This window comes from Hemitrygon akajei, chromosome 5 (genome assembly GCF_048418815.1).
Source record: "Hemitrygon akajei chromosome 5, sHemAka1.3, whole genome shotgun sequence".
Classification (NCBI taxonomy): domain Eukaryota; kingdom Metazoa; phylum Chordata; class Chondrichthyes; order Myliobatiformes; family Dasyatidae; genus Hemitrygon; species Hemitrygon akajei.
The window spans coordinates 85457076-85480863 of NC_133128.1; the positions used below are offsets into that span (position 1 = coordinate 85457076).

Below are 23788 nucleotides of genomic sequence, written 5' to 3' on the forward strand. Positions count from 1 at the left end.
TCACAAGATTAATTCCTGGGATGTCCGGACTGTCTTACGCAGAGAGGTTAGAGAGACTGGGCTTGTACACGCTGGAATTAAGGAGATTGAGAGGGGATCTGATTGCAACATATAAGATTATTAAGGGATTGGACAAGATAGAGGCAGGAAATATGTTCCAGATGCTGGGAGAGTCCAGTACCAGAGGGCATGGTTTGAGAATAAGGGGTAGGTCATTTAGGACAGAATTAAGGAAAAACTTCTTCTCCCAGAGAGTTGTGGGGGTCTGGAATGCACTGCCTCGGAAGGCAGTGGAGGCCAATTCTCTGGATGCTTTCAAGAAGGAGCTAGATAGGTATCTTATGGATAGGGGAATCAAGGGATATGGGGACAAGGCAGGAACCGGGTATTGATAGTAGATGATCAGCCATGATCTCAGAATGGCGGTGCAGGCTCATAGGGCCGAATGGTCTACTTCTGCACCTATTGTCTATTGTTAAATAGGTGGGTTACTAGGCAGTGCGGCTTGTTGGGCCAGAAAGTCCAGTTCTGAACTTTATCTCGGAATAAAATAAAAATTAAAAATACATTAAAATTTTCATTATATTGTTCAATGTGCTCACTGGGAAACACAAAATCCAGATTTGAGCTGGTTCTTTCAAGACAAGTGAATACAGCGAGAGCAAGTGGATGATAAATCCAAGATGCACTGACGTTCACACGTACACTGTTAATTTTAAACACAAGAGATTCTAGTGACGCTGGAAGTCCACAGCACATATGCAAAATGCCAGAGGGACCCAGCATGTCAGGCAGCAGCTATGGAAATGAATAAACAGTCACCATTCTGGGCTGAGACCTTTAATCAGGGCTAGAAAAGTGGGAGGGGAAGGAAGACGAACTAAAAGATAGGTGAAGCCAGGTAGGTGGGGGAAGGTAAAGAGCTGGAGAAGGAGGAATCTGATAAGAGAGGGAAGTGGACTATGGGAGAAAGGGAAGAAGAAGGGGCACCAGAGGCTGTTGAGAAGATGGAAGAGGCCAGAGTGGGGAATAGAAGAAGGAAGGGGAAGGGAAAACAGATTACTGGAAGAAGAAATTGATGTTCACGCCATCAGGTTGGAGGCTACCAAGACAGAATATGAGGTATTCTTCTCCAGCCTGAGAGTGGCCTATTATTGGCAAAAGAGGAAGCCATGGACTGACATGTCGGAATGGGAATGGGGATAGGAATTAAATGGTTGGTCACCGGGTCATTCCACTCTTGGCAGTTGGAGCAAAGGAGCTTGACAAAGCAGTTTCACCAATGTAGAGGCCACACCAGGAGCACAAGATACAGTAGATGACACCAACAGATTTACAGGTGAAATGTTGCCTCACTTGAAAGGACTGTTTGAGGCTCTGAATGGAGGCAAGGGAAGAGTTAAACAGGCATGTTAGCATTTTGGGCATTTGCAAGGGTACGTCCTAGAAAGGAGATTAGTATGGAGGGATGAACTTTGGTTCATCCACTTTGGTTGCAAGAACAGGAAAACAGATTATTATCTGAATGGTGGCCGATTAGGAAAAGGGGAGGTGCAACGAGACCTGAGTGTCATTGAACACCAGTCATTGAAAGTGGGCATGCAAGTACAGCAGGCGGTGAAAAAGGCAAATGGTATGTTGGCATTCATAGCAAGAGGATTCGAGTACAGGAGCAGGGAGGTTCTACTGCAGTTGTACAAGGCCTTGGTGAGACCGCACCTAGAGTATTGTGTGCAGTTTTGGTCCCCTAATCTGAGGAAAGACATTCTTGCCATAGAGGGAGTACAAAGAAGGTTCACCAGATTGATTCCTGGGATGGCAGGACTTTCATATGAAGAAAGACTGGATCAACTAGGGTTATACTCACTGGAATTTAGAAGATTGAGGGGGGATCTTATTGAAACGTATAAAATTCTAAAGGGATTGGACAGGCTAGATGCAGGAAGATTGTTTCCGATGTTGGGGAAGTCCAGAACGAGGGGTCACAGTTTAAGGATAAAGGGGAAGCCTTTTAGGACCGAGATGAGGAAAAACTTCTTCACACAGAGAGTGGTGAATCTGTGGAATTCTCTGCTGCAGGAAACAGTTGAGGCCAGTTCATTGGCTATATTTAAGAGGGAGTTAGATATGGCCCTTGTGGCTAAAGGGATCAGGGGTTATGGGGAGAAAGTAGGTACAGGGTTCTGAGTTGGATGATCAGCCATGATCATACTGAATGGTGGTACAGGCTCGAAGGGCCAAATGGCCTACTCCTGCACCTATTTTCTATGTTTCTATGAAAGGACAAGGAATTCATGGATGGAGTGATCCCTGTGGAAAGCGAAAGAGTTGGGGAGAGGTAAAGAAGTGTTTGGTGCCTGGATCCTGTTGAAGATGTTGGAAGTTGCAGAGAATGATGTGTTGAAAGTAGAGGCTCATGAGGTGGTAGGTGAGGACAAGAGGAACTCTTATCCTTGTTAAGGTGCTGAGAAGATGGGTAAGTACAAATGTTTGGGAAATGAAGGAGATGCAGGTAAGAGCAGTGTCAATGGTGGACGAAGGGAAACCTCATTCTTTGAAGAAAGAGAACATCTCTGATGTTCTGAAAAGGAAAATCTCATCCTGGGAAAAGATGCAGTGGAAACTAAGGAACTGAGAAAAGGAAATAGCATTTTTACAGGAGACACATTTGTACAATGTCCTGTGTATGTTACTAAAAAGGGCTTCTTTGGGTTGTTATGAGTAGGAATGCTTCTTTGTCTGTTAAAAGTTTCTCTTGCCGTTGTTTCGCTTTAGAATGGCTGATATGGTAATTGTATTCATTTGTTAATCAATAGGGAATGTTATTGTGTTTTGTGAGGCTGGGAACTTGGGGGAGGGGTTGCGCAGGCTTGGGGTGTGAGGAGAGTCCGGAAGGAGATGCCGACGAAGGAGGACGTGCGCTCGGACGACCACCGGGGAGTCCGAAGTGGGAGTTTCAGGAGGATGACCACCGAGGAGTCGAATGGTTCGCTGGATGAGCTCCACCGAGTGCACTAAACTGACTGAACTTTGATAAGTTGGCACCTTTTGTTTTTTTCTTGTATATATATATTGTATTGCCTAATACTCTTTTAATCTTAGTAAACTCTTTAAAGTGTATTTCATACCGGTATTTGTTGTGGGTTTGATACTGTTGGCGGGCGTGAGGCATAAACGTGATTCTCACAGCACCTGCGTGTACGGGAGGTGGGTTGGTGTGTGGCTGGATCTCCTTTTCCCCTAGACATATACCAGCCTGTTGGGTAAGTGTTACATTTGTGGGGTGCTCGCCGGGATTGGATTGTCAGGGGGCTGTGGAATCGCGCAGGTAGTGAGCGGAAATGGAGAGAGATAAAATTGTTCGCTGGTGCGGATTTGAAGGTGTACCGGTACAGTACGCATGCGTAGTGAGCGGAGTGGATTTTCGAGTTTCGGGAGACGCGGTAGTGCGGGGGATAAGTTTGGTGAAGGGTATGGGGCAGGTAGAATTGGTAGCTAGACGGTGTGGTAAAGAGATGGAGTCTAGCTGGGTGTTGGTTAGTACGAGTGCTGACGTCAGGACGTTGGAACTGCCGGCGACGGTCAGTGTACCGGGGGAGGAGGGGCTGTGGGGGCTCCACACTCTCTCCGAGGCTGAGGCTGAGGAGACATCGGAGGAGGAGCTAGAGCTAGAGGAAAACCCCGGAGAGGTGGCAGGCACTAGCAAAGGGAGGAGGGAGGAGGGAGTCGTGACTAGGCCCTGCTCCCCAGGTAGGGTGGAAGCCTCCGAGCTGGCAGCCGCACTTAACTCCCTGGTGGGAGTGGCCGAGAGGCCACGGCTGAAGCTGGGGGTGTTCTCCGGAGCCAAGCCTACTCCGGACGGGGAGGTGGACTATGAGACCTGGATCGAGCATATGTCCTTGATGTTAGAAGACTAATTCCCCCGTTGTGCGACGGCTCCTGGGAGCTTGTAAGGAGAAAGCGGGGGAAGACTTTCTGGAGACCCTCTCGGTGCATCCAGTGTTTCGAGCAGTGTTCGAAGATGGGGTTGCCTCACTAGGACTGGACCCGGAGTGTAAACGCGGGACGGTGTGGTGTACGCAGGCGAGGCCCAAGGTGATCCAACCCGGGGAGGTAGCACTAGTGATGGGGACCACCAGATTCCCAGGAGTGCCGACGGGCGAAGCCCTGTTAGTAGACGCCCCGGACGATCTTGAAGGGGAGACACGATTTCCGGCGGGGGCGCTGGTGAGGCCCAAAGTGCAGAGACCAGGGGTGGTACATGTGAGGCGTATAGCTATAAGTGTCAGGAACACCACGGCAAGAGAAATCACCTTTAAGAGGGGAATGCCGCTGGCACATCTGTTCCCGGTGACAGTAATGTCTAGCGCACCAGCGAGGACCCCTAACGGGGAGGGATCGGAGCATCGAAGGGAGCTGACCGCTGAAGTCTTTAACTTCGGGGATTCCCCTGTGTCGCCGGAGTGGAAACACAGGCTAGTGGAGAAGATGCTGAAGATGGAAGCTGTTTTTTCTCGGGGCGAGTTTGATATTGGCTGCTCCAAAAGCACTCGCCACACCATCCGAGTGACGGAGGACACCCCGTTCCGAGAGAGATCCCGGCGGCTGGCTCCGGCAGATGTTGAGGACGTGCAGCAGCACTTGTGCAAGTTGAAGGAGGCCGGAATCATAGCTGAGTCCCGAAGTCCTTATGCATCCCCAATAGTGGTGGCACGGAAGAAGAATGGGCGAGTGCGCATGTGTGTTGACTACAGGACGTTGAATCGGCGAACTGTCCCTCATCAATATACTGTCCCAAGAGTCGAGGATGCGCTGGCCTGCCTGAGCGGTGCGAAGTGGTTCAGTGTGCTGGATTTAAGAAGTGGGTATTACCAGATCCCGATGAGTGCGGGCGATAAAGAGAAGACCGCTTTTATCTGCCCACTGGGGTTCTTTCAGTTCGAACAAATGCCCCAAGGCATATCGGGAGCCCCAGCCACCTTCCAGAGGCTCATGGAGAGAACTGTGGGGGATATGAATCTGTTAGAGGTGCTGGTGTACCTGGACGATTTGATAGTGCTTGGATCGACTTTGGAGGAACATGAGGAGAGGCTGTTGAAGGTGTTGGGCCGGCTTAATGAAGAAGGGTTGAAGCTTTCCCTGGACAAATGCCAGTTCTGCAAGTCGTCGGTTAGCTACGTTGGCCATATCATTTCGCGAGAGGGAGTGGCTACTGATCCAACCAAGATAGAGGCCATGACCACCTGGCCGAGACCCCAGAAAGTGGGCGCTCTGCGCTCATTTTTGGGGTTCTGTGGGTATTACCGGCGATTTGTGAAAGGATACGCCAAAGTGTGTCACCCGTTGACTCAGCTGTTGTGTGGCTATCCCCCGGTGGGAAAGAAACGGACGGGGGACCAGAGGCAGGACGCTGGAGGATACTGGAACCCGGCGGAACCTTTTGGCTCGAGATGGGATGATCAATGTGAAGAGGCGTTCCGATCTTTGAAAAGGGCACTGGCCCAGGCCCCGGTGTTGGCTTTTGCCGATCCCCAGAAGCCATATGTGCTGCACACGGGGCTGTTCTGTACCAGGAGCATGGCAAAGCATTGAGGCCGGTAGCCTTTGTCAGCCGAAGCTTGTCGCCATCTGAGAGAAACTATCCCACTCACAAGTTGGAGTTCCTGGCGCTGAAGTGGGCGGTGGTGGACAAGTTGGGCGATTACCTGTACGGAGCCAAGTTTGAGGTGCGAACGGATAACAATCCGCTCACTTATATTTTGACTTCGGCAAAGCTGGATGCCACAGGACATCGGTGGCTGGCAGCCTTGTCGGTATATGATTTCAGCCTGAGGTACCGGCCCGGAAGCAAGAATGTCGATGCGGATGCTTTGTCTCGTCGGGAGCCGGGGGAACAGGAGAGGGATGAGGAGTGGGAGAGTGTCCCTGCCCCTGGAGTGAAGGCGATGTGTCAGTTTGCTATCACCGTGAAGGCCGAGGGAAGAGGGAGGCTGGAATGAGCCATGGACCATTTGGGGGGTTTTGACGACGCCATACCCCTAGCTTACTGTGACCTGACCGCACTGCGGACTAAACAGTTGCCGGAACTGAGTCCGGGGGAAGTGGCAGCTGCTCAGCAAAATGACCTGGGCATTGGCACAGTGTGGAGAGCGGTCGAGAGGGGGGATGGGGCGTTGGCTGAGAAGGCGAAACACCCATTCGTGCCCCTGTTGTTGAAGGAGTGGTCTCGGTTGAAGTTAAAGAACAAAATCTTGTACCGGGTAACGGCACCTCCGGACCAACCCCACTGTTGGCAACTGGTCCTGCCGGAGGAGTATCGGCAGGCTGTACTCCAGGCCCTACATGATGATTCTGGACACTTGGGGGTGGAAAAGACCTATGGATTACTCAAAGACCGGTTCTACAGGCCCCGGATGAGGGGGGAAGTCGAAGAATACTGTAGGGGCTGCAGTCGTTGCATCCGGAGGAAGACCCTGCCCGCGTTGGCGGCTCCACTGTCGCACTTGCAGAGTGCGGGACCTCTGGACCTGGTATGTATGGATTTTCTGTCGATTGAACCTGACACCAGCAACACCGCGAATGTCTTAGTCATCACCGATCATTACACTCGTTATGCTCAGGCATTTCCCACAAAGGATCAGAAGGCGACGACAGTGGCGAAGGTGTTATGGGAGAAGTATTTTGTTCATTACAGCCTTCCCAGGGAATCCATAGCGATCGGGGCGGGACTTTGAGAGCCGCCTTATCCATGAATTACTGACTATGCTTGGGGTTGAGAAATCCAGGACTACCCCGTATCACCCACAGGGAGATCCGCAGCCAGAGAGGTTCAACCGGACCCTGTTGGATATGCTCGGGACGCTGGAGATTGGGCAGAAAAGCAGGTGGAGTCGTCATATTGGACAATTGGTTCACTGTTACAATTGTACTCGCAATGATGCTACAGGATATTCGCCCTATTATCTGATGTTTGGGCGGGAAGCGAGGTTGCCCATTGACTTGTGTTTTGGGGGTGAAGTGGGTGAATTACCCGGGAAGTCCCATCTAAAGTATGTGTCCGACATGAAGAGGGAGTTACAGTGGGCGTACGAGTTGGCCGAGGCGGCGGCTACCACACAAAATCAGAGGAATAAGATGCGATATGATCAAAAGGTGAAGTTTGTTCAATTATTGCCGGGCGACCGGGTCCTTTTACAGAATTTGGGACTCCCTTGTAAGCACAAGTTGGCAGACCGATGGGCGGCCAGCCCCTATGTAATAGAGAGCCAGATGCTGAACCTGCCAGTTTACCGGGTGAAACCTGAGGATGGGAAAGGGCCTATCAAGGTACTCCATCAGAATCACCTGCGGCCGCTGGGTCAAGCGGTGCAGGTGGATATGGAGCCAGAGTGGGAGGTTACGCCCAGTACAAGGACTCTGCGATGGCGCAGAGAAAGGGAAGAGACCGCTGCTGAAGAGCGGGGACGGGTCCCTCGCCCGGAAATAGCTACTGATTCGGAAGAGGACGACTCAGATGAGTGGCCCCTGTTCCCATTCGCTGTTGCTCCAGTACCCGGAGAGGAGGCTCCTGGCCCTTCCCATACTGAATTGGGTGAGAGGAGGGAAGGTCTTGAGGGTCAGATGGAGAGGCAGCCAACAGTGGTGGGAGAGAGGGTGGAGCCCGAGCGTGAGCCGGAGAGATCTCAGGTGAGGGAGGACCCCCGTGAGGAAGGGGGTGAGGGTCTGTCAGGAAGACCTGGGGTGTCCGAGACAGTGGGTTCGCAGGTGGAGAGGGAGCCCAGTGGGGCAGAAGGGGTATGGAGATCTCAGAGGAATAGGCGCCCCCCAGAGCGGTTGACATATGTGGTACCAGGAGAACCGAGTGTGATTTCTACTGCTCTGGGTAGTTATGTCACTGCTTTCTGCACCTGGGTTGGGTTTTGGGTGTTGCAAGAAGCTTTGGGGAACTCTAGTAATGCCATGAGGGCATGACATTTGCTGGTGGGGAGAGAATGTACAATGTCCTGTGTATGTTACTAAAAAGGGCTTCCTTGGTTTGTTACGAGTAGGAATGCTTCTTTGTCTGTTAAAAGTTTCTCTCGCCGTTGTTTCGCTTTAGAATGGCTGATATGGTAATTGTATTCATTTGTTAATCAATGGGGAATGTTATTGTGTTTTGTGAGGCTGGGAACTTGGGGGAGGGGTTGCGCGGGCTTGGGGTGTGAGGAGAGTCCGGAGGGAGATGCCGAGGAAGGAGGACGTGCGCTCGGACGACCACCGGGGAGTCCGAAGTGGGAGTTTCAGGAGGATGACCACCGAGGAGTCGAATGGTTCGCTGGATGAGCTCCACCGAGTGCACTAAACTGACTGAACTTTGATAAGTTGGCGCCTTTTGTTTTTTTCTTGTATATATATAGTATTGCCTAATACTCTTTTAATCTTAGTAAACTCTTTAAAGTGTATTTCATAACGGTATTTGTTGTGGGTTTGATACTGTTGGCGGGCACGAGGCATAAACGTGATTCTCACAGCACCTGCGTGTACGGGAGGTGGGTTGGTATGTGGCTGGATCTCCTTTTCCCCTAGACATATACCAGCCTGTTGGGTAAGTGTTACACGTTGTTAAGAGGTATAGTCAAGGTAGTCATGGTAATTGGTAGATTTATAAAAGTTTGTGTCCAGAGATGGAAACAGAGAAATCAAGAAAGGGAGGGAGATGTCAGAAATGGACCAGGTGAATTTAAGGGCAGAGTGGAAATTAGAGGCAAAGTTGATTAAATTGATGAGCTCAGCATGGGTGCATGAAGCCCCATCCATGTAGCACAGGAAGTGTTGGGGAGCATGAACAGAGCCAAAAAGGTAGGCAAAGCCAGGGCCCATGCAGGTGCTCAAGGCTACCCCTCAAATCTGGAGAAAGTGGGAGGAACCAAAGTAGGAATTGCTGAGGGCAAGAACCAGTACTGCCAGACAGGTGATGGAAGGGAACTGGTTGGATCTTTTATTGAGAAAGAAGCAGAGGTTTAAGGGCTTCTTAATGGAGAATAGAAGTGTATAGGGACTGGATATCCATGGTGAAAATGAGGCAGTCAGGCCCACGGATTTGAAAGTTGTTGAGGAGATAAGAGTATGTGAAGTGTCACAACTGTAGCTGGGAAGGGACTGACGAAAGGGGATGGAATGGAGTTGAGGTATGCAGACTCATGTTCAGTGGGAAGAAGCAGGCAGAGACAATGGGTCTACCCGGACAGTCAGGTTTGTTGATCTTGGGTAGGAAGTGAAAATGAGCAATGCAGGGTATGAGTTTGATGGCAGTGGATGGGAATTCTCCAGTGTTGATGAGGTTAGTGATGGTGTCAGAGACAATTCCCTGATTGTCCAGAGTGAGGTTCTTTTCAAGGAAGTGTCTGAGAGTTGCCACCAGGCCTCAGCAAGGTAGAGGTCAGTCCACCTTTATTTATGGGTTTGATAGTAAAGTTGGTTTTGGTGTGGGGAGAGTGGAGGACAGCGTGTTCAGAGGCGGTAAGGTTTGAGGAGGAGTGAGGAGTGCTGAAGTTGAGCCAGTTGATGTTTCATTGTCAATTAGAAATGAAAAGGCAGAGAACCAGAGGGGGTATCCAAGAAGAGATGGAGGGTTGGAGATAAGAGAAGGGCTCATTGGTATGCAGTGGAGAATTCTTGCCAAAGAAGTGGGCTTGGAGACGGCGATAACGGAAGAAGAGCTTGGTGGGTACGCAACACACTGGCGTGTGGGCGAAGGGGGACAAAGATAAGGCCCTTGCTGAGGACAGAACACTCCACCTCAGAGATGAGAAGGTCAGAAGGAATGGTGAAGACAAGGCATCGATTAGAGCTGGGTTTGAAAGGGGAAGGAGAGCTGGTGGTGTCAGAGGAGGAGAGAGGGTTAGGATGTTCAAGGAGGGAAGGAGGAAAAGGACCCAAGAGTTGATTGGATGACCTTACAGACCCGGGGTTGGAGAGTGGTGGTATGTTTTGCAATCTGTCATCTCCTCAGGATCAATTGACATTGCTTAAGCATTTTGGCTTCATGTACTTATCACTCTATATACATTATTAAACATGTTGCTGAGCATGTTAAAGTATGTGACCTTATGCATACTTCCATTAAAATGTATAGTTGCAATTGCATTTAATTAGTACTTCAGTTAAAAGAGGGCTTCTCAGTAGATTTATTCAACGTATAGGTTACAAATCATTTTTCAGGTATAAGCTAAATTTAAGACTCTTCTGCTCATACTCTGTTTTCCATTTCACCCACAATGATAAATGAAACCTCAACTTACTTCATCTGCATTGCATTCATTTTCACGGCAAAGTATCTCCAGGACTTTGGAGTCTACCTCAGTGGAATTGTTTGCCTGTATTGGTCTGTTGTGACTTCGTCTTGAAGCTTGTGATGAACTACTGGAAATTATACTATTCATCCCAGCTCCTGTAAAATAAATAGATAGTCCTATCCCATATGCCATTAAAGGTCACCATTTCTAGGATTACAGGCTTCTTACTTGAGAATTGCTTTTGCAGACTGGACCTACAGTTTCAAAATAAGGAGGCAACCATTCAGGTCATAAATATGAAAAAATACCCAAAGAGTTAATGTATCTTTTGAATTCTGTACCCAAGAGCGCTGTGCATGCCCAGTCACCAAATATATTCCTTAGATTTTTAGATATTAAGAGAACCAATAATATGAGGTTAGTGCAACTTTTTTTGGTTTTGAAATGCTCCTTTATGCTAACTAGAAAAATTAACTTGCAATTGATCGTCCAGCATTTCTATCATAGCTTCTTAAAAGTAATCCTCTATGCAACCAACTATCTTGTATCTCCGTTCATTAGACAAGGATCAAAAAGTTTAGGACTGGAAATGAGACATTCCTCAATATTTAGGCAAATCAACAAACAACATACTGGAGAACTGCTATATTAATCACCTTCTTCAATTGTGCTTTTTCTCTTAACTTTTGATAAATTGCTTATAGCAACCTAACAAATCTTGGAACAATCCTAGATGACTGGAATAATTTTAATACAGCTGCATGAGAGTCAGGAAGTCTGGCAGAACTGCAATCCCTTGTGGAGGTTTGGCAGCATGAAACAATTCTGTTGTCCAACATCTATCTCTGGGAAGGGGAAGCATATTGCCTAATAGAACAGAGTATGAGTCTGACTAATTAGTAGTCATACCGTCTATCAGCTGCAAGGAGAGTCACAGGCGTCATCGATGAGACAGCAGTGGTGTTTCACTTACTAGTAGATCTCAAGAAATAGTAAATTTGATGTAACTATTGTTATTGAACGCATTGGGTTTCTATCTCAAAGGGTTTAGAAAATTTTATAAGTCCCTATTATGAACAAAATATATATTAAGTAATAACCAATGACTGTTTTCTTCCAATTTCTCAGACTCAGTACACTCTCAGGATTACAATACAAATATTATCCAAAGCTGCAACAGCTACATAATGAAGCCCTTTTCCCCCTCAGCCTCTCAAAATGTTTTCAATCGATAAAAACCTTCTGAAATCCACTTTAGCTTTTCTTCAAGTAATATTTTAAAAAAGATTTCCTTTATTTGATTAGGCAGTATTCACACCAATGACAAAGGCAACATTTTTCATCCATCTCCAAGTGCTACTTTTCGAAACAGCTACAATCTTTCTGCTGAAGCTGCAATCACAGTGCATGGAACAGGGAATTCTATGATCTAAACAGAGCAAAGCTAAAAGAAAACAATAGTACATTTCTAGGTCAGTGCAACACCAAAAAAAAATTATGCATCACAATACTTGAAAACACATGTGATTTTCAAGAAGGCAGCCATGAACTTTGCGATGTAAGTATAGAGACAGCAAGTAATGGCTTCCTCGATTTCAAGAAATAAAAGGGACACTGGAGAGGTATAGTACAACAAAATTGTCACCAATTTATAACTTTTTGTCCTCGAGTATTGAGAATAATAGCATTGCGAAAGTGTAATCAACTACTACTGAACACTCTAATGCTAGAATGAGAAACTTGTTTAACTCTGAATATAATTAAGGTAACCTATAGTAAGCTATTAGGGACTGCATTCAAGTTTTCTATAGTAAATTGAATTGATCATAAGTTTTTGGTCAATGATATCTATGAAATTACCTTTTTACAATTTTCACTTATCAGTTCTAACAAGTTATGAACTACCAACACACGTTTTTATTCCCTTATATCTTGGACCAAATAAGAATGCATGAAGGCATCATACCTGGAACACAATGAAACCCTGTGAGAAATCTTCCAAAATTCTTTAAGTTGAAAGAAAACAAACAGTGAACAGTTGGGCCCAGGGGAATGGCGAGTGTGGTAGAACAGAGTACCATGAAAAAGATGCCACAGCTAGAAAGGATGTGAGGAAGTCTTCTTTTGTTTGAGCAAATGTCAGCTAAATATAGTTTACCCAAAACTCTTTTTTTCTTTGTTATTTACAAATTAGAGACTTTCTGTGTTCTCAACTACATACATTTCCTATAAGTTCCGATAAGGACTTATTAGATGTAATTTTTAATTTGAAACCTTTTTATAATGGTTCAATATCCAATATTCATGGTATGTTGCTAGGAATGACAAACACTCCTATAGGCAAAATTAAAAACCTTTGGGAACAAGATTTACAGACTTCAATTTCTGAGGAAACTTGGAATGAAATTTTTAAATTGGTTAACACTTCATCGTTATGTGCCTGCCATTCCCTCTTACAATTAAAAGTGGTTCATAGGGCTCACATGTCTAAAGATAAGCTATCTCATTTTTATTCAGATATTTCCTTTCTGTGATAGATGTAACATTGGAGAAGCTTCATTAATTCACGTTTTGAACATGTCCGAGCCTTGAAAGATACTGGAAGGAAGTATTCCAAACTTTCTCAGTACTTTTCAAGGTAAATTTTAAGCCTAACACTTTGACCACATTATTTAGTATTGTTGGAGAAAAAGACTTTATTTTGGAGACACCTGATTTGCATATTTTGGCTTTTACTTCTCTTATAGCTAGGAGGGCATTCTTGCTTAAATGGAAGGATGCTGTTCCGCCTACTCATGCTCAATGGCTACAAGATGTTATGTCATGCTTAAATTTAGAGAAGATCCGTTGTTCAGTTTTTGAATCTAGCCAAGACTTTTATACATTGTGGGGACTGTTTTTGAGTTATTTTCAAAACCTTTGATTTATTGTTAAAGTACAGATCGTGACTAATAATAAATTTTATTATATGATAAGGGTTTTCCCCCTCATTTTTCTTGCTTTTCCTAACAGCTCTGACTTTGGTAGTGGGTTTAGATATTTTTCTGTATAACAAAATTATATTTCAATATTATAATTTAATTTTTATGAATACAGGGTTTTGAGATTGTAACTATTTTTAATTCAATGTATTTGGTACTATTTTATTTTTTCCTTTTGACTTATATATCTTCTTGTACTCTGTATTCTATGCAGAAACTAATAAAAATATAGAAAGAGAAGAGACAGGATGCAAAGAAGGCTCTAACACACAGGCCTTTGTCAGGCAGGGCATTGAGTATAAAGGTGGGAGGTTATATTGTAATTGTACAAGACATTGGTGAAGCTGCATTTGGAAAATTATACTCAGTTTTAGTGACCCTGCTATAGGAAAGATGCCATTAATCTGGAAAGAGTGCAGAGGAGATTCACGAAGATGTTACTGGGACACAAGGGACCGAGTAATGGAAAGAGATTAAACATGTGAAGACTTTATTCACTGTACGTGAGTGATTAATTGGTGATCTAATGGAAGTGTGTGAAATCTAGAGGGGCATAGAGTGGGTGAGTATGCATAGTCCTTTTCCCAGGGTTGGGGAACCAAGAAGTAGAGGACATACTGTAAGTTTAGGATGAGGGGAGAGAGACTTAATAGGAACCTGAAGAGCAATTTTGTCACGCAAAGATGGTCAGTATATAGAATGAGCTGCCTCAGGAAATGGTGGAAGCAGATACATTTAAAAAAGGACAGCTATATGGATAGGAAAAGTTTAAAGCAATGGTTCCCAAAGTGGGTGATATCTCCCCTGTGGGGGTGGTGGAAATTTCTAAGGGGGCAATACTGATAAAGGAAGCAGGGTTGGGTGCTCGGTAACAAGGAAGGCAATTGAGGAATTACAGGTTTAAATTAATAAATGAATTGCTTATTATATGCATTTGATTGTCATGCCTTATAATTGATTACAATCATCACCTCATCTCTTGCTAACCTATCATTCTCTTAGACTTTACTAAGAGTGTATTACAGATGTTGAAAAGAAATGTGACACTTCTGTATTTGGTAGACTGTAGAGATCATATTTTTCCATTCATTATTGTAGTACAGTGTTAGCATTATATTCCCATATTCTAACCACACAGCGGCAAGATTCCTGTGAGTTAAAATATGGCAATCAAAGGGGTAAAGTTCAGAATCTGTCCTTTCGGAAGTTCAAGACTGCACTTACTTAGCCCACAGACCAACCAAGATAATGCTGCCCCACTTTATGTACCTTCAGCCCTTTTGCCTGAGCTATGATGACATCATAACTTACTCCTTTATTAATCGCAGGCACTTGAGGTTGGACTTTAAAAATAAGCAACTGACTCTGGTAATCCATAATGAAAATGGCAGAAGCAAACCATACCAAACAAAATGGAAGTGGAAACAATATAGTGTGGAGTATCTGTTATCTGGATTTATACCAGCACCAAGCAACCAATACTGTCTGTTGTGTGAAACAGATTTTTCAACTGTGGAAATGAAGCCTTGAACATTTGATGATAATGCATTCTGAGAAAGCAAAGAACTTGGCTTATTTTCAGTCACTTAGTGAAAACTTTCAGAAACAGAAAACATGTTTGCCAGCACTTCACAACAGTGACGGTTTGTGATCTTCAAACAACATTTGCCTTTGCAACATCATATTTAGCAGAGCGTAGTTTCAGCACAGTCACCCAACTTAGTTTCAAAACAATGAAACAGACTGAAAATTACTGAATGTGGGGATCTGAGATTCCTTCTGAGTGACATTCAGCCTAATGTTGAGAAGCTGATCTCACTGCAACAAGTCCGTCCATCTCATTGAGAGGTGAAAAAGCAATGAAGTAGTGAATAGTTAGACTGTTAATGTATGGTCTAAAATTGTTGACTGAAATTATTTTTACTCTAACTAAATAAAGAAATAATTTTAATTGTAGCTTTAAGTAAATTTGAATAATATTTGCAGCTATTTGTTATTGTTTTGAATTTGCAGTTTCTATTTTCTTTCACTGTGCATTGTCAATCAAAACCTTTATAGTTTTTATGTAATGGGTGGAAAGCGAGGAGGGACAGGTGAGTTGCTCTAGGAACCAAGGAGGTGGTAACCCAAAAAAGTTAGGGAACTACTGATTTAGAGGTATATGGGCCAAACATGGGCAAATAGGACTAGTTTGGATGGGAATCTCAGTCAGTGCAAACCAGTTGAGCTGAAAGGCCTGACCCTATACTTTATGACTCCAAATTAAAAATCTTAGATGGAGATGGTCAATCCAAGTACCACACTGAATCACGAACATAAGACAACATAAAAAAGGCCTAACACTGCTATAATCAGCATATGTAGAAAATGGTAATTCCGAAAAAAGTGCAAAGAAAAACAAATCAGACTCACTAGAAAGATCCTTTACTTGTGCCTCCACATTTTTTAAATTGAAAGTGATCCACAAACCAGCTTGTCTAATTAGACCCATTATGTCAGCTTGTTCCTGCCCCACTGAACTCCTATCTGCATCTCTCCACTCTGTTTAATCCCCCCTAGTCCAGTCCCTTCCTACCTACAGTCGTGACACCTCACATGCTCTTGATCTTTTCAAGGATTTCAAGTCCCCTGGCCCCCATCATCTTGTTTTCACTATAGATGTCCAGTCCCTATACACCTCTACCTCCACCCCCACCAGGAAGGCCTCAAAGCTCTCCATTTTGTTTCTGGACACCAGACCCAACCTGTTCCCCTCCATCACCACTCTCTTCTGCTTAGCGGAACGTCCTCACTCTCAATAACTTCTCCCACTTCCTTCAAACAAAAGGGGTGGCCATGGGCACTCGCTTGGGTCCCAGTTATGTCTGTCTGTTTGTCGGCTATGTAGAACAGTCTATGGTCCACGCCCACAATGGTGACTGTCCCGCACTTTTCCTACACTACTTCAATGACTACATTGGTGCTGCTTACTACACCTGTGCTGAACTCAACGATTTCATCCTCTTTGCCTCCAACTTCCACCCTGCCCTCAAACTCAATTGGTCCATTTCCGACACTTCCCTTCCCTTTCTCGATCTCACTCTATCTCCAGAGACAGCTTATCCACTGATGTCTATTACAAATCCACAGACTCTCACAGCTACCTGGACTATACCTCCTCCCACATTACTACTTGTAAAAATGCCATCCCCTTTTCTCAAGTCCACTGTCTCCACCACATCTGCTCTCAGAATGAAGATTTCCTCCTTTTTCAAAGAAAGGGGATTCCCCTCCTCCACTATCAATGCTGCCCTCAACTGCATCTCTTTCATTTCATGCACATCTGTTCTTACCAGGGATAGGGTTCCTCTGGTCCTCACCTACCACGCCACCAGCCTCCGCATCCAGCACATAACTCTTCAAAACTTCCACCACCTTCAATGGGATCCCACCACCAAGTAAATCTTCCCTGCCCCCCCCCACTTACTGCTTTCGACAGGGATCGCTCTCTATGCGACCCCCTCGTCCACTCGTCCCTCCCCACTGATCCCCCTCCTGGCACTTATCCTTGCAAGCAGAACAAGTGCTGAACTGCCCCTACACCTCCTCCCTCACTACTATCCAGGGCCCTAAGCAGTCCTTCCAGATGACGCGACACCACCTGTGAGTCTGCTGGGGGCATTTACTATGTTCAGAGCTCCCAGTCTGGCCTCCCGTACAATTGTGAGACCCGACGTAGATTGGGAGACTGCTTCAACGAGTATCTACGCTTTGTCGGCCAGAACAAGCAGTATCTCCCAGTGGCCACCCATTTTAATTCCACTTCCCATTCCGATATGTCCATTCATGGCCTCTTCCACTGTTGTGATGAGACCACACTTAGGTTGGAAGAACAACACCTTATTTGGGTAGCTTCCAACCTGATGACATGAACATTGATTTCTCAAACTTTCTTTCCTTCTCCATTTCCCTCTCTCACCTTATATCCTTGCCTGCCCATCACCTCCCTCTGGTGCTCCTTTCCCTTTCCCCTTTCTTCCATGGCCTTCTGTCCCTTTCACCAATCAACTTCCCAGCTCTTTACTTCATCCCTCCCCCTCCAGGTTTCACCTATCATCTGGTGGTTCTCTCTCCCCTCTCCCACCTTTCAAATCAACTCCTTGGCATTTTCTCTCCAGTCCTGTCAAAGGGTTTTGGCCCAAAACGTCAACTGTACTTTTTTCCTTAGATACTGCCTGGCCTGCTGAGTTCCTCCAACAATTTGTGTGAACCTCATTTAATTCTGTTTTCAATGAAATCACCAGCTTTAGCAAATCCCATTACATCTTAAAGATCAATGATAGCTTTTTATAATTTTTGGTTATAAGTTACCAGAGTTCACATAAACTTTGTTCCTTGTCCCCTTTCTTCCAGCACCATCTGTGTTTCCTCCCACATCTCCAAAGATGATAGTTCTTGACAGCATACATTTCTACAAGCATCGGGCACCCTCTAGTAAATCTGGATAGGGAACGCTCTCACCTGTTTATTTCAGAGATGTGAGAGCCTAACCAGACCTTCTCATGATTCAAGCATTTTCACCAGCAGTTGATAGACAATAATCTATAATTGCAACCATCTCTCTGGTACTGAGGTATGACTACTAATTAGTCAGAGACTATTCATACTCAGTACTGTTAGGCAATGTGCTTTCCCTCCCCAGAGATACTGGGCAACAGAATCGTTACATGCTGCCAAAACTTTACAAGTGACTGCAGTTCTGCCAGAATCTATGATTCTCATTCCAGTGGTATTAAAATCTAGGATCCTTTTTTAAAATGTGTAACCAAAAAAATAGGAAAGATTTTTAAGATAAATCTAAGTAAAATTTTCATGACTCACCCAACTCAAAATCAATTAACTGATGATAAACACGGATGTGGCTCAGTTATTTGCAGTCAAAAAGATTCAAATCTAATTTATTACTTTTTGTAAAAATACAGAATCAATATACAACACCACAGAAAATATGTAGCCATGATATTTTAGAAACAAATGAAAGCTTTTTGAGTTATTAAGAGTAATTTATTTTAAAAAGCAATTTAATATGACTCCCATTGCTAACTTTGAAAACTTACTATAAGGTTCCTTAATTGATTCAGCAGGCGAGATCTTAATAAAGTACTCCAAGACACACAGTAACAACTGGAAAGAGAGCACAAGGTCATCTTCCATCTGTAGCAGTTTTCCTGAAATCAGAAAACAAATACCCAGCAAAATATTAAAGTGTGCTCAGTCCTATTTTGTTACATTTGAGAGATAAATGAACATGCATAAAGCTAAAATAATCATATTGCTTTGCTTTACAGGAATCCAGAAACCTATTTTATTTCTTGTACACTCAAAACCTATTTCAAATTATTTTAATAAAACATTCATTTTGCAAGTTAAATAGATATCTCAACAGAAATATTAAAATGTATGGACAATAGTCTGTGGGCTTCAAATGTTATTTTATCATTAAGAATGAAATGCATAGGCAGGTTGTTGGTAACCTTACTAGCTCAAAGACACACCCAGTAGTCATTCTTTAACCCAGCATTCATTTGAACAACCTATGAATTTGGGAAGAAAGCCATGACAGTAGACGGAATTCAAATTTTCCAGCATTTACATGAAACAGATTGGCTACAAGCCCTACTCCAAATAAAGTGAACGAACTGGGTGGTATGATGCCCCTTGGTGGCAGGAAATAGTATTTTACATTAAAGTTTTCTGCACCAAAGAATGATAATCTTGTATCACTGATATGGAACTGGTTGTTTCCCGGTAGCAGTACAATATAAGCTGTAAAAATCATTAAAAGCTACTGTAAATAAATAGTGCAAACGGGGAAGAAAGAGCAAATTAGTATTCATGTGTTCGTAGACCATTCTGAAATCTGATGGCAGAGGAGAAGAAGCTGTCCCTAAAATATTAAGTATGGGTCTTCAGGCTCCTGTACTTCCCTCATGGTAGTAGAAAGGAGAGGGCATGTCCTAGATGGTGAGGGTCCTTATTGGTAAATACCATCTTCTTGAAGCACCACCTTTTGAAACAAGACAAAATCTGCAAGTGCTGGAAATCCAAGTAACACACACAAAATGCTGGAGGAACTCAGCAGGCCAGGCAGCATTTATGGAAAAGAATACAGTCGACATTTTGAAGTCTTCACTGGTGGGACAGGCTGTAACAATGATGGAGCTGGCTAGATTTACAACCCTCTATCAAAATGCTCTTCACCATACAGCTGTAGAACTATGCAACAGCCGTCTGTGACATTCCAAATCTCATCAAACTCACAAAGAATTTGAGATGCTGGCATGCTTTCTTCACAATTGCATTAATATGTTTAGCCAAGGACAAATCCTCTGAGATCCCCAGGAACTTCAAGATGTTTACCCTTTCCATCCGTGACCCCTCAACTGTGAAGTGGTGTGTGTCTTCCCAACTTCCCCTTCCTGAAGTGCACAATCAGTTCCTTGGTCTTGCTGACATTGACTGCAAATTGCTGTTGCTCTTGTACATCTCCTTAATATCTCAGAGTCTGCCAACAACAATGTTATTGGCACATTTTTAAATGGCATTTCAGCTGTGACCAGCCACACAGGTTCAAGTGCAGAGGGAGTAGAACAATGGGCTAAGCACTCATCCTTGAGGTACGCCTGTGTAGACTGTCAGCGTGGAGATGTTATTACTGATCAGCCTGCCTACGGCCTCCCGATGAAAAAGTCAAGGATCCAGTTGCAGAGAGAGGTACAAAGACAGAGGTTTTTAAGCTCTGGGGGGTGATGGAGTTTAACACCAAGCTTTAACTGATAAATAGCAGCATGATATACTGTATGCATTGCTGTTGTCCAGGTGCTCCAAAGCTAAATGGAGAGCCAGGGAGATGGAGTACATTGTAAACCTGTTATGATGGCAGGCAAATTGTAATGGGTACAGGTCACTGCTCAGGCAGGAGTTAATTCTAGCCATGACCAACCTCTCAAAGTACTTCACCACAATAAACCCGAGTTCTACCAGGCGATAGTTGTTGAGGCACCTCACCCTCCTCGTCTTTGACACTGGTATGATTGCTCCCCTCTTGAAGGAGGTGGGAACCTCTGACCTTCGTGAGAGTTCGAAGATGCCCTTAAACACACCAGTCAGATGGCTGGCACAGGTTTTCAGTAGCCTGTCAGGTACACCTTTGGAGCCCAATGCCTTGTGAGGGTTCACCCTCTTGAAGGATGTTCTGACATCTGCCTCCGAGACACAGATCACAGGATCACCAAAAGCTGTGGAGGTTCACACAGCTAGTTTTAATTCTCTCCTTTAAAAAGCATTCAGCTCAACAGGGAGTGAAGATCACTGCCATTTATGCCATTATGTTTTGCTTTATAAGTAATGACATGCAAACCCTGCCACAACTGTTCTGCATCTATTGTCTCTAACTTCACACAGAATGGCCTATTCACTCTTACGTTGGCCTTTTGTAAGTCATACCTGAACTTCTTGTAGGGTTCCGGATCACAGGTCTTGAACACTACGGTCTAGACCTAAGCACGCTGTGAATCTCCTGGATTCTGGTTTCAGTGTGTTCAGAACCATTTCAGGTAAATGAACAATTTTGGTTCATCTGGTGGCCAAACCATTTGTTTTGATAAGCCAGTTCTTGTTCAGGTTTTATTTGAAAATATTTATAATTTTGTACAACATCTTAAAATTCATGCATTTTTCCTTGTTTTCCATGGCTTTTGTGTTTTCTTTTAAGAAAAAAAATCATGTAAATTAGCAGAGTCAGTGTCATGGAAGCTTGGAATAAGATGGTTATAGTGATGCCTACATCGTGAACCAGCAACAGTTCAGTTCAACACTGAGAAAGCAACATACTCTCTGGCATAGTCACATTAAACAAGATTTTCTTTGATGTTCATTTTCATTTTGATAGAAAACCCATTAAATGCTTTCATTCAAATCAACACTCATGAATAAAAATACTTTTACCTGGGTTTCGGCCTGAAACGTCTTCACTACCTCCTCCTATAGATGCTGTCTGGCCTGCTGAGTTCTGCCAGCATTTTGTGTTTTTTATTTATTTCCAGCATCTGCAGATTCACTCGTGTTGACCTTTACCTGAGCTAGCTTTCATTTTTGATATTTAGTAATAATTAAAGAATAAGACTACATTCTACTATTTCATGAGGTTGTTAACATTTAAGCAATTAGGGAAGGAAATCTCAAATGCTTTTCTAAGTGTAAATACTATTTTCCTTCCAATAGTAATTCAATTCATTGTCATCTTTTTATACAGCATCACTCAAAAACAGTTAAAAGCAGATTTGCTTCCACACTTTATGAAAACATCTTTTTCATACTACAATTACAGCCATGAACTCTTAGTCTGATCTGTTTTGCTCTGCCCAAAGCAGTCATTTTTAATACTTGATACAAATATAAATCACTGAACTTTTTAAAAAATTATTTTGAACCCAGTGGAATGGACATGTAGATTTGATAATTAATGATTCGACTATTTTCACCTTGAATAGGATATTGATTTTATTTGCACTTGAGAGATTGGTGCAAGCTGAGATCGAGAAGGTTAAGAACTAAGAATAAACAAAACAAGTAGACTGTCCTGATCCAAAGACATTGACACCACAGCAAAGAAAGCACAGAAGCACCTATACTTCCTCAGGAGGCTAACTAAATGTGGCATGTCCCCTTTGACCATCAATTTTTACCAATGCATCACAGGAAGAAATAAACTGTCTGGATTCATCAGAGCTGAGTATGGCAATTGGCCTGCCCGGGGATGCAAGGAACTACAGAAAGTTGTGGACATAGACCAGCGCTTCAACCAGTCACCAGCCTCCCCTTTATGGACTCAATTTATACCTCTCGCTGCCTCGGTAATACAGCCAATTTAATCAAAGACCCCATCCACCATGGACATTCCCCTCCCATTGGGCAGAAGATACAAAAGCTTGAGAGCAGGTGCCACCAAACTCAATGACAGCTTTAATCCCATTGTTGTAAGACTCGTGAACTGTAGCCTGGTATCAGAAAATGAACACTTGACCTCACAATCTACCTGATTATAGCCTAGCACCTTATTGTCTGCCAGCGCTTTCTCTATAACTGCAACTCTATATTCTGCATTGTTATTACTTGCCCCTTAATGTACTGATGTGAATAAATGAGCTGTATAGATCCAATGCAAAACCTTGGCACACATGATAATAATAAACCAATTTACAAATAATTTACTGTTTAATAGAAAATTGAGGAGTAATGAACTAAAGGGTCTTTTATTCTTACACATTACTGGCAATAAAAAAAAAATCCAATGCCAAGACACAAGGCAATGCAAAATAGAAGTCCTGTAATAACAACTACAAGAGGTTCTCAAGAAAGACTTGAATACTTCATAAATAAAATGTATAGCCAGTTCTTAATACAGTAACATAGAAACATAGAAAATAGGTGCAGGAGTAGGCCATTCAGCCCTTCGAGCCTGTACTGCCATTCAGTATATCATGGCTGATCATCCAACTCAGAACCCTGTACCTGCTTTCTCTCCATACCCCCTGATCCCTTTAGCCACAAGGGCCATATCTAACTTCCTCTTAAATATAGCCAATGAACCGGCCTCAACGGTTTCCTGTGGCAGAGAATTCCACAGATTCACCACTCTCTGTGTGAAGAAGTTTTCCCTCATCTCGGTCCTAAAAGGCTTCCCCTTTATCCTTAAACTATGACTCCTCATTCTGGACTTCCCCAACATTGGAAACAATCTTCCTGCATCTAGCCTGTCCAATCCCTTTAGAATTTTATACGTTTCAATAAGATCCCCCCCTCAATCTTCTAAATTCCAGTGCGTATAAGCCTAGTCGATCCAGTCTTTCTTCATATGAAAGTCCTGCCATCCCAGGAATCAATCTGGTGAACCTTCTTTGTACTCCCTCTATGGCAAGAATGTCTTTCCTCAGATTAGGGGACCAAAACTGCACACAATACTCTAGGTGCGGTCTCACCAAGGCCTTGTACAACTGCAGTAGAACCTCCCTGCTCCTGTACTCAAATCATTTTGCCATGAATGCCAACATATCATTTGCCTTTTTCACCGCCTGCTGTACCTGCATGCCCACCTTCAATGACTGGTGTTCAATGACACCCAGGTCTCGTTGCACCTCCCTTTTTCCTAATCGGCCACCATTCAGATAATAATCTGTTTTCCTGTTCTTGCAACCAAAGTGGATAACCTCACATTTATCCATATTAATTTGCATCTGCCATGAATTTGCCCACTCACCTAACCTATCCAAGTCACCCTGCATCCTCTTAGCATCCTCCTCACAGCTAACACCGCCGCCCAGCTTCGTGTCATCCGCAAACTTGGAGATGCTGCATTTAATTCCCTCATCTAACCATATAACCATATAACAATCACAGCACGGAAACAGGCAATTCCGGCCCTCCTTGTCCGTGCCGAACTCTTAATCTCACCTAGTCCCACCTACCCGCACTCAGCCCATAACCCTCCACTCC

General features: G+C 44.1%; 1 protein-coding gene across 1 annotated transcript in view; it reads right to left on the reverse strand.

The window, feature by feature from the left end:
* rb1 (retinoblastoma 1) overlaps positions 1-23788 on the reverse strand; it is a 307448-nt gene that overhangs the window by 226695 nt on the left and 56965 nt on the right. The window contains exons 7-8 of the mRNA XM_073045946.1: positions 18352-18462; positions 10281-10429 (exon numbers count right to left, since the gene is read on the reverse strand). Of these exons, the coding sequence (XP_072902047.1) occupies positions 10281-10429; positions 18352-18462 (260 nt within the window). The remainder of the gene's footprint in view (positions 1-10280; positions 10430-18351; positions 18463-23788) is intronic.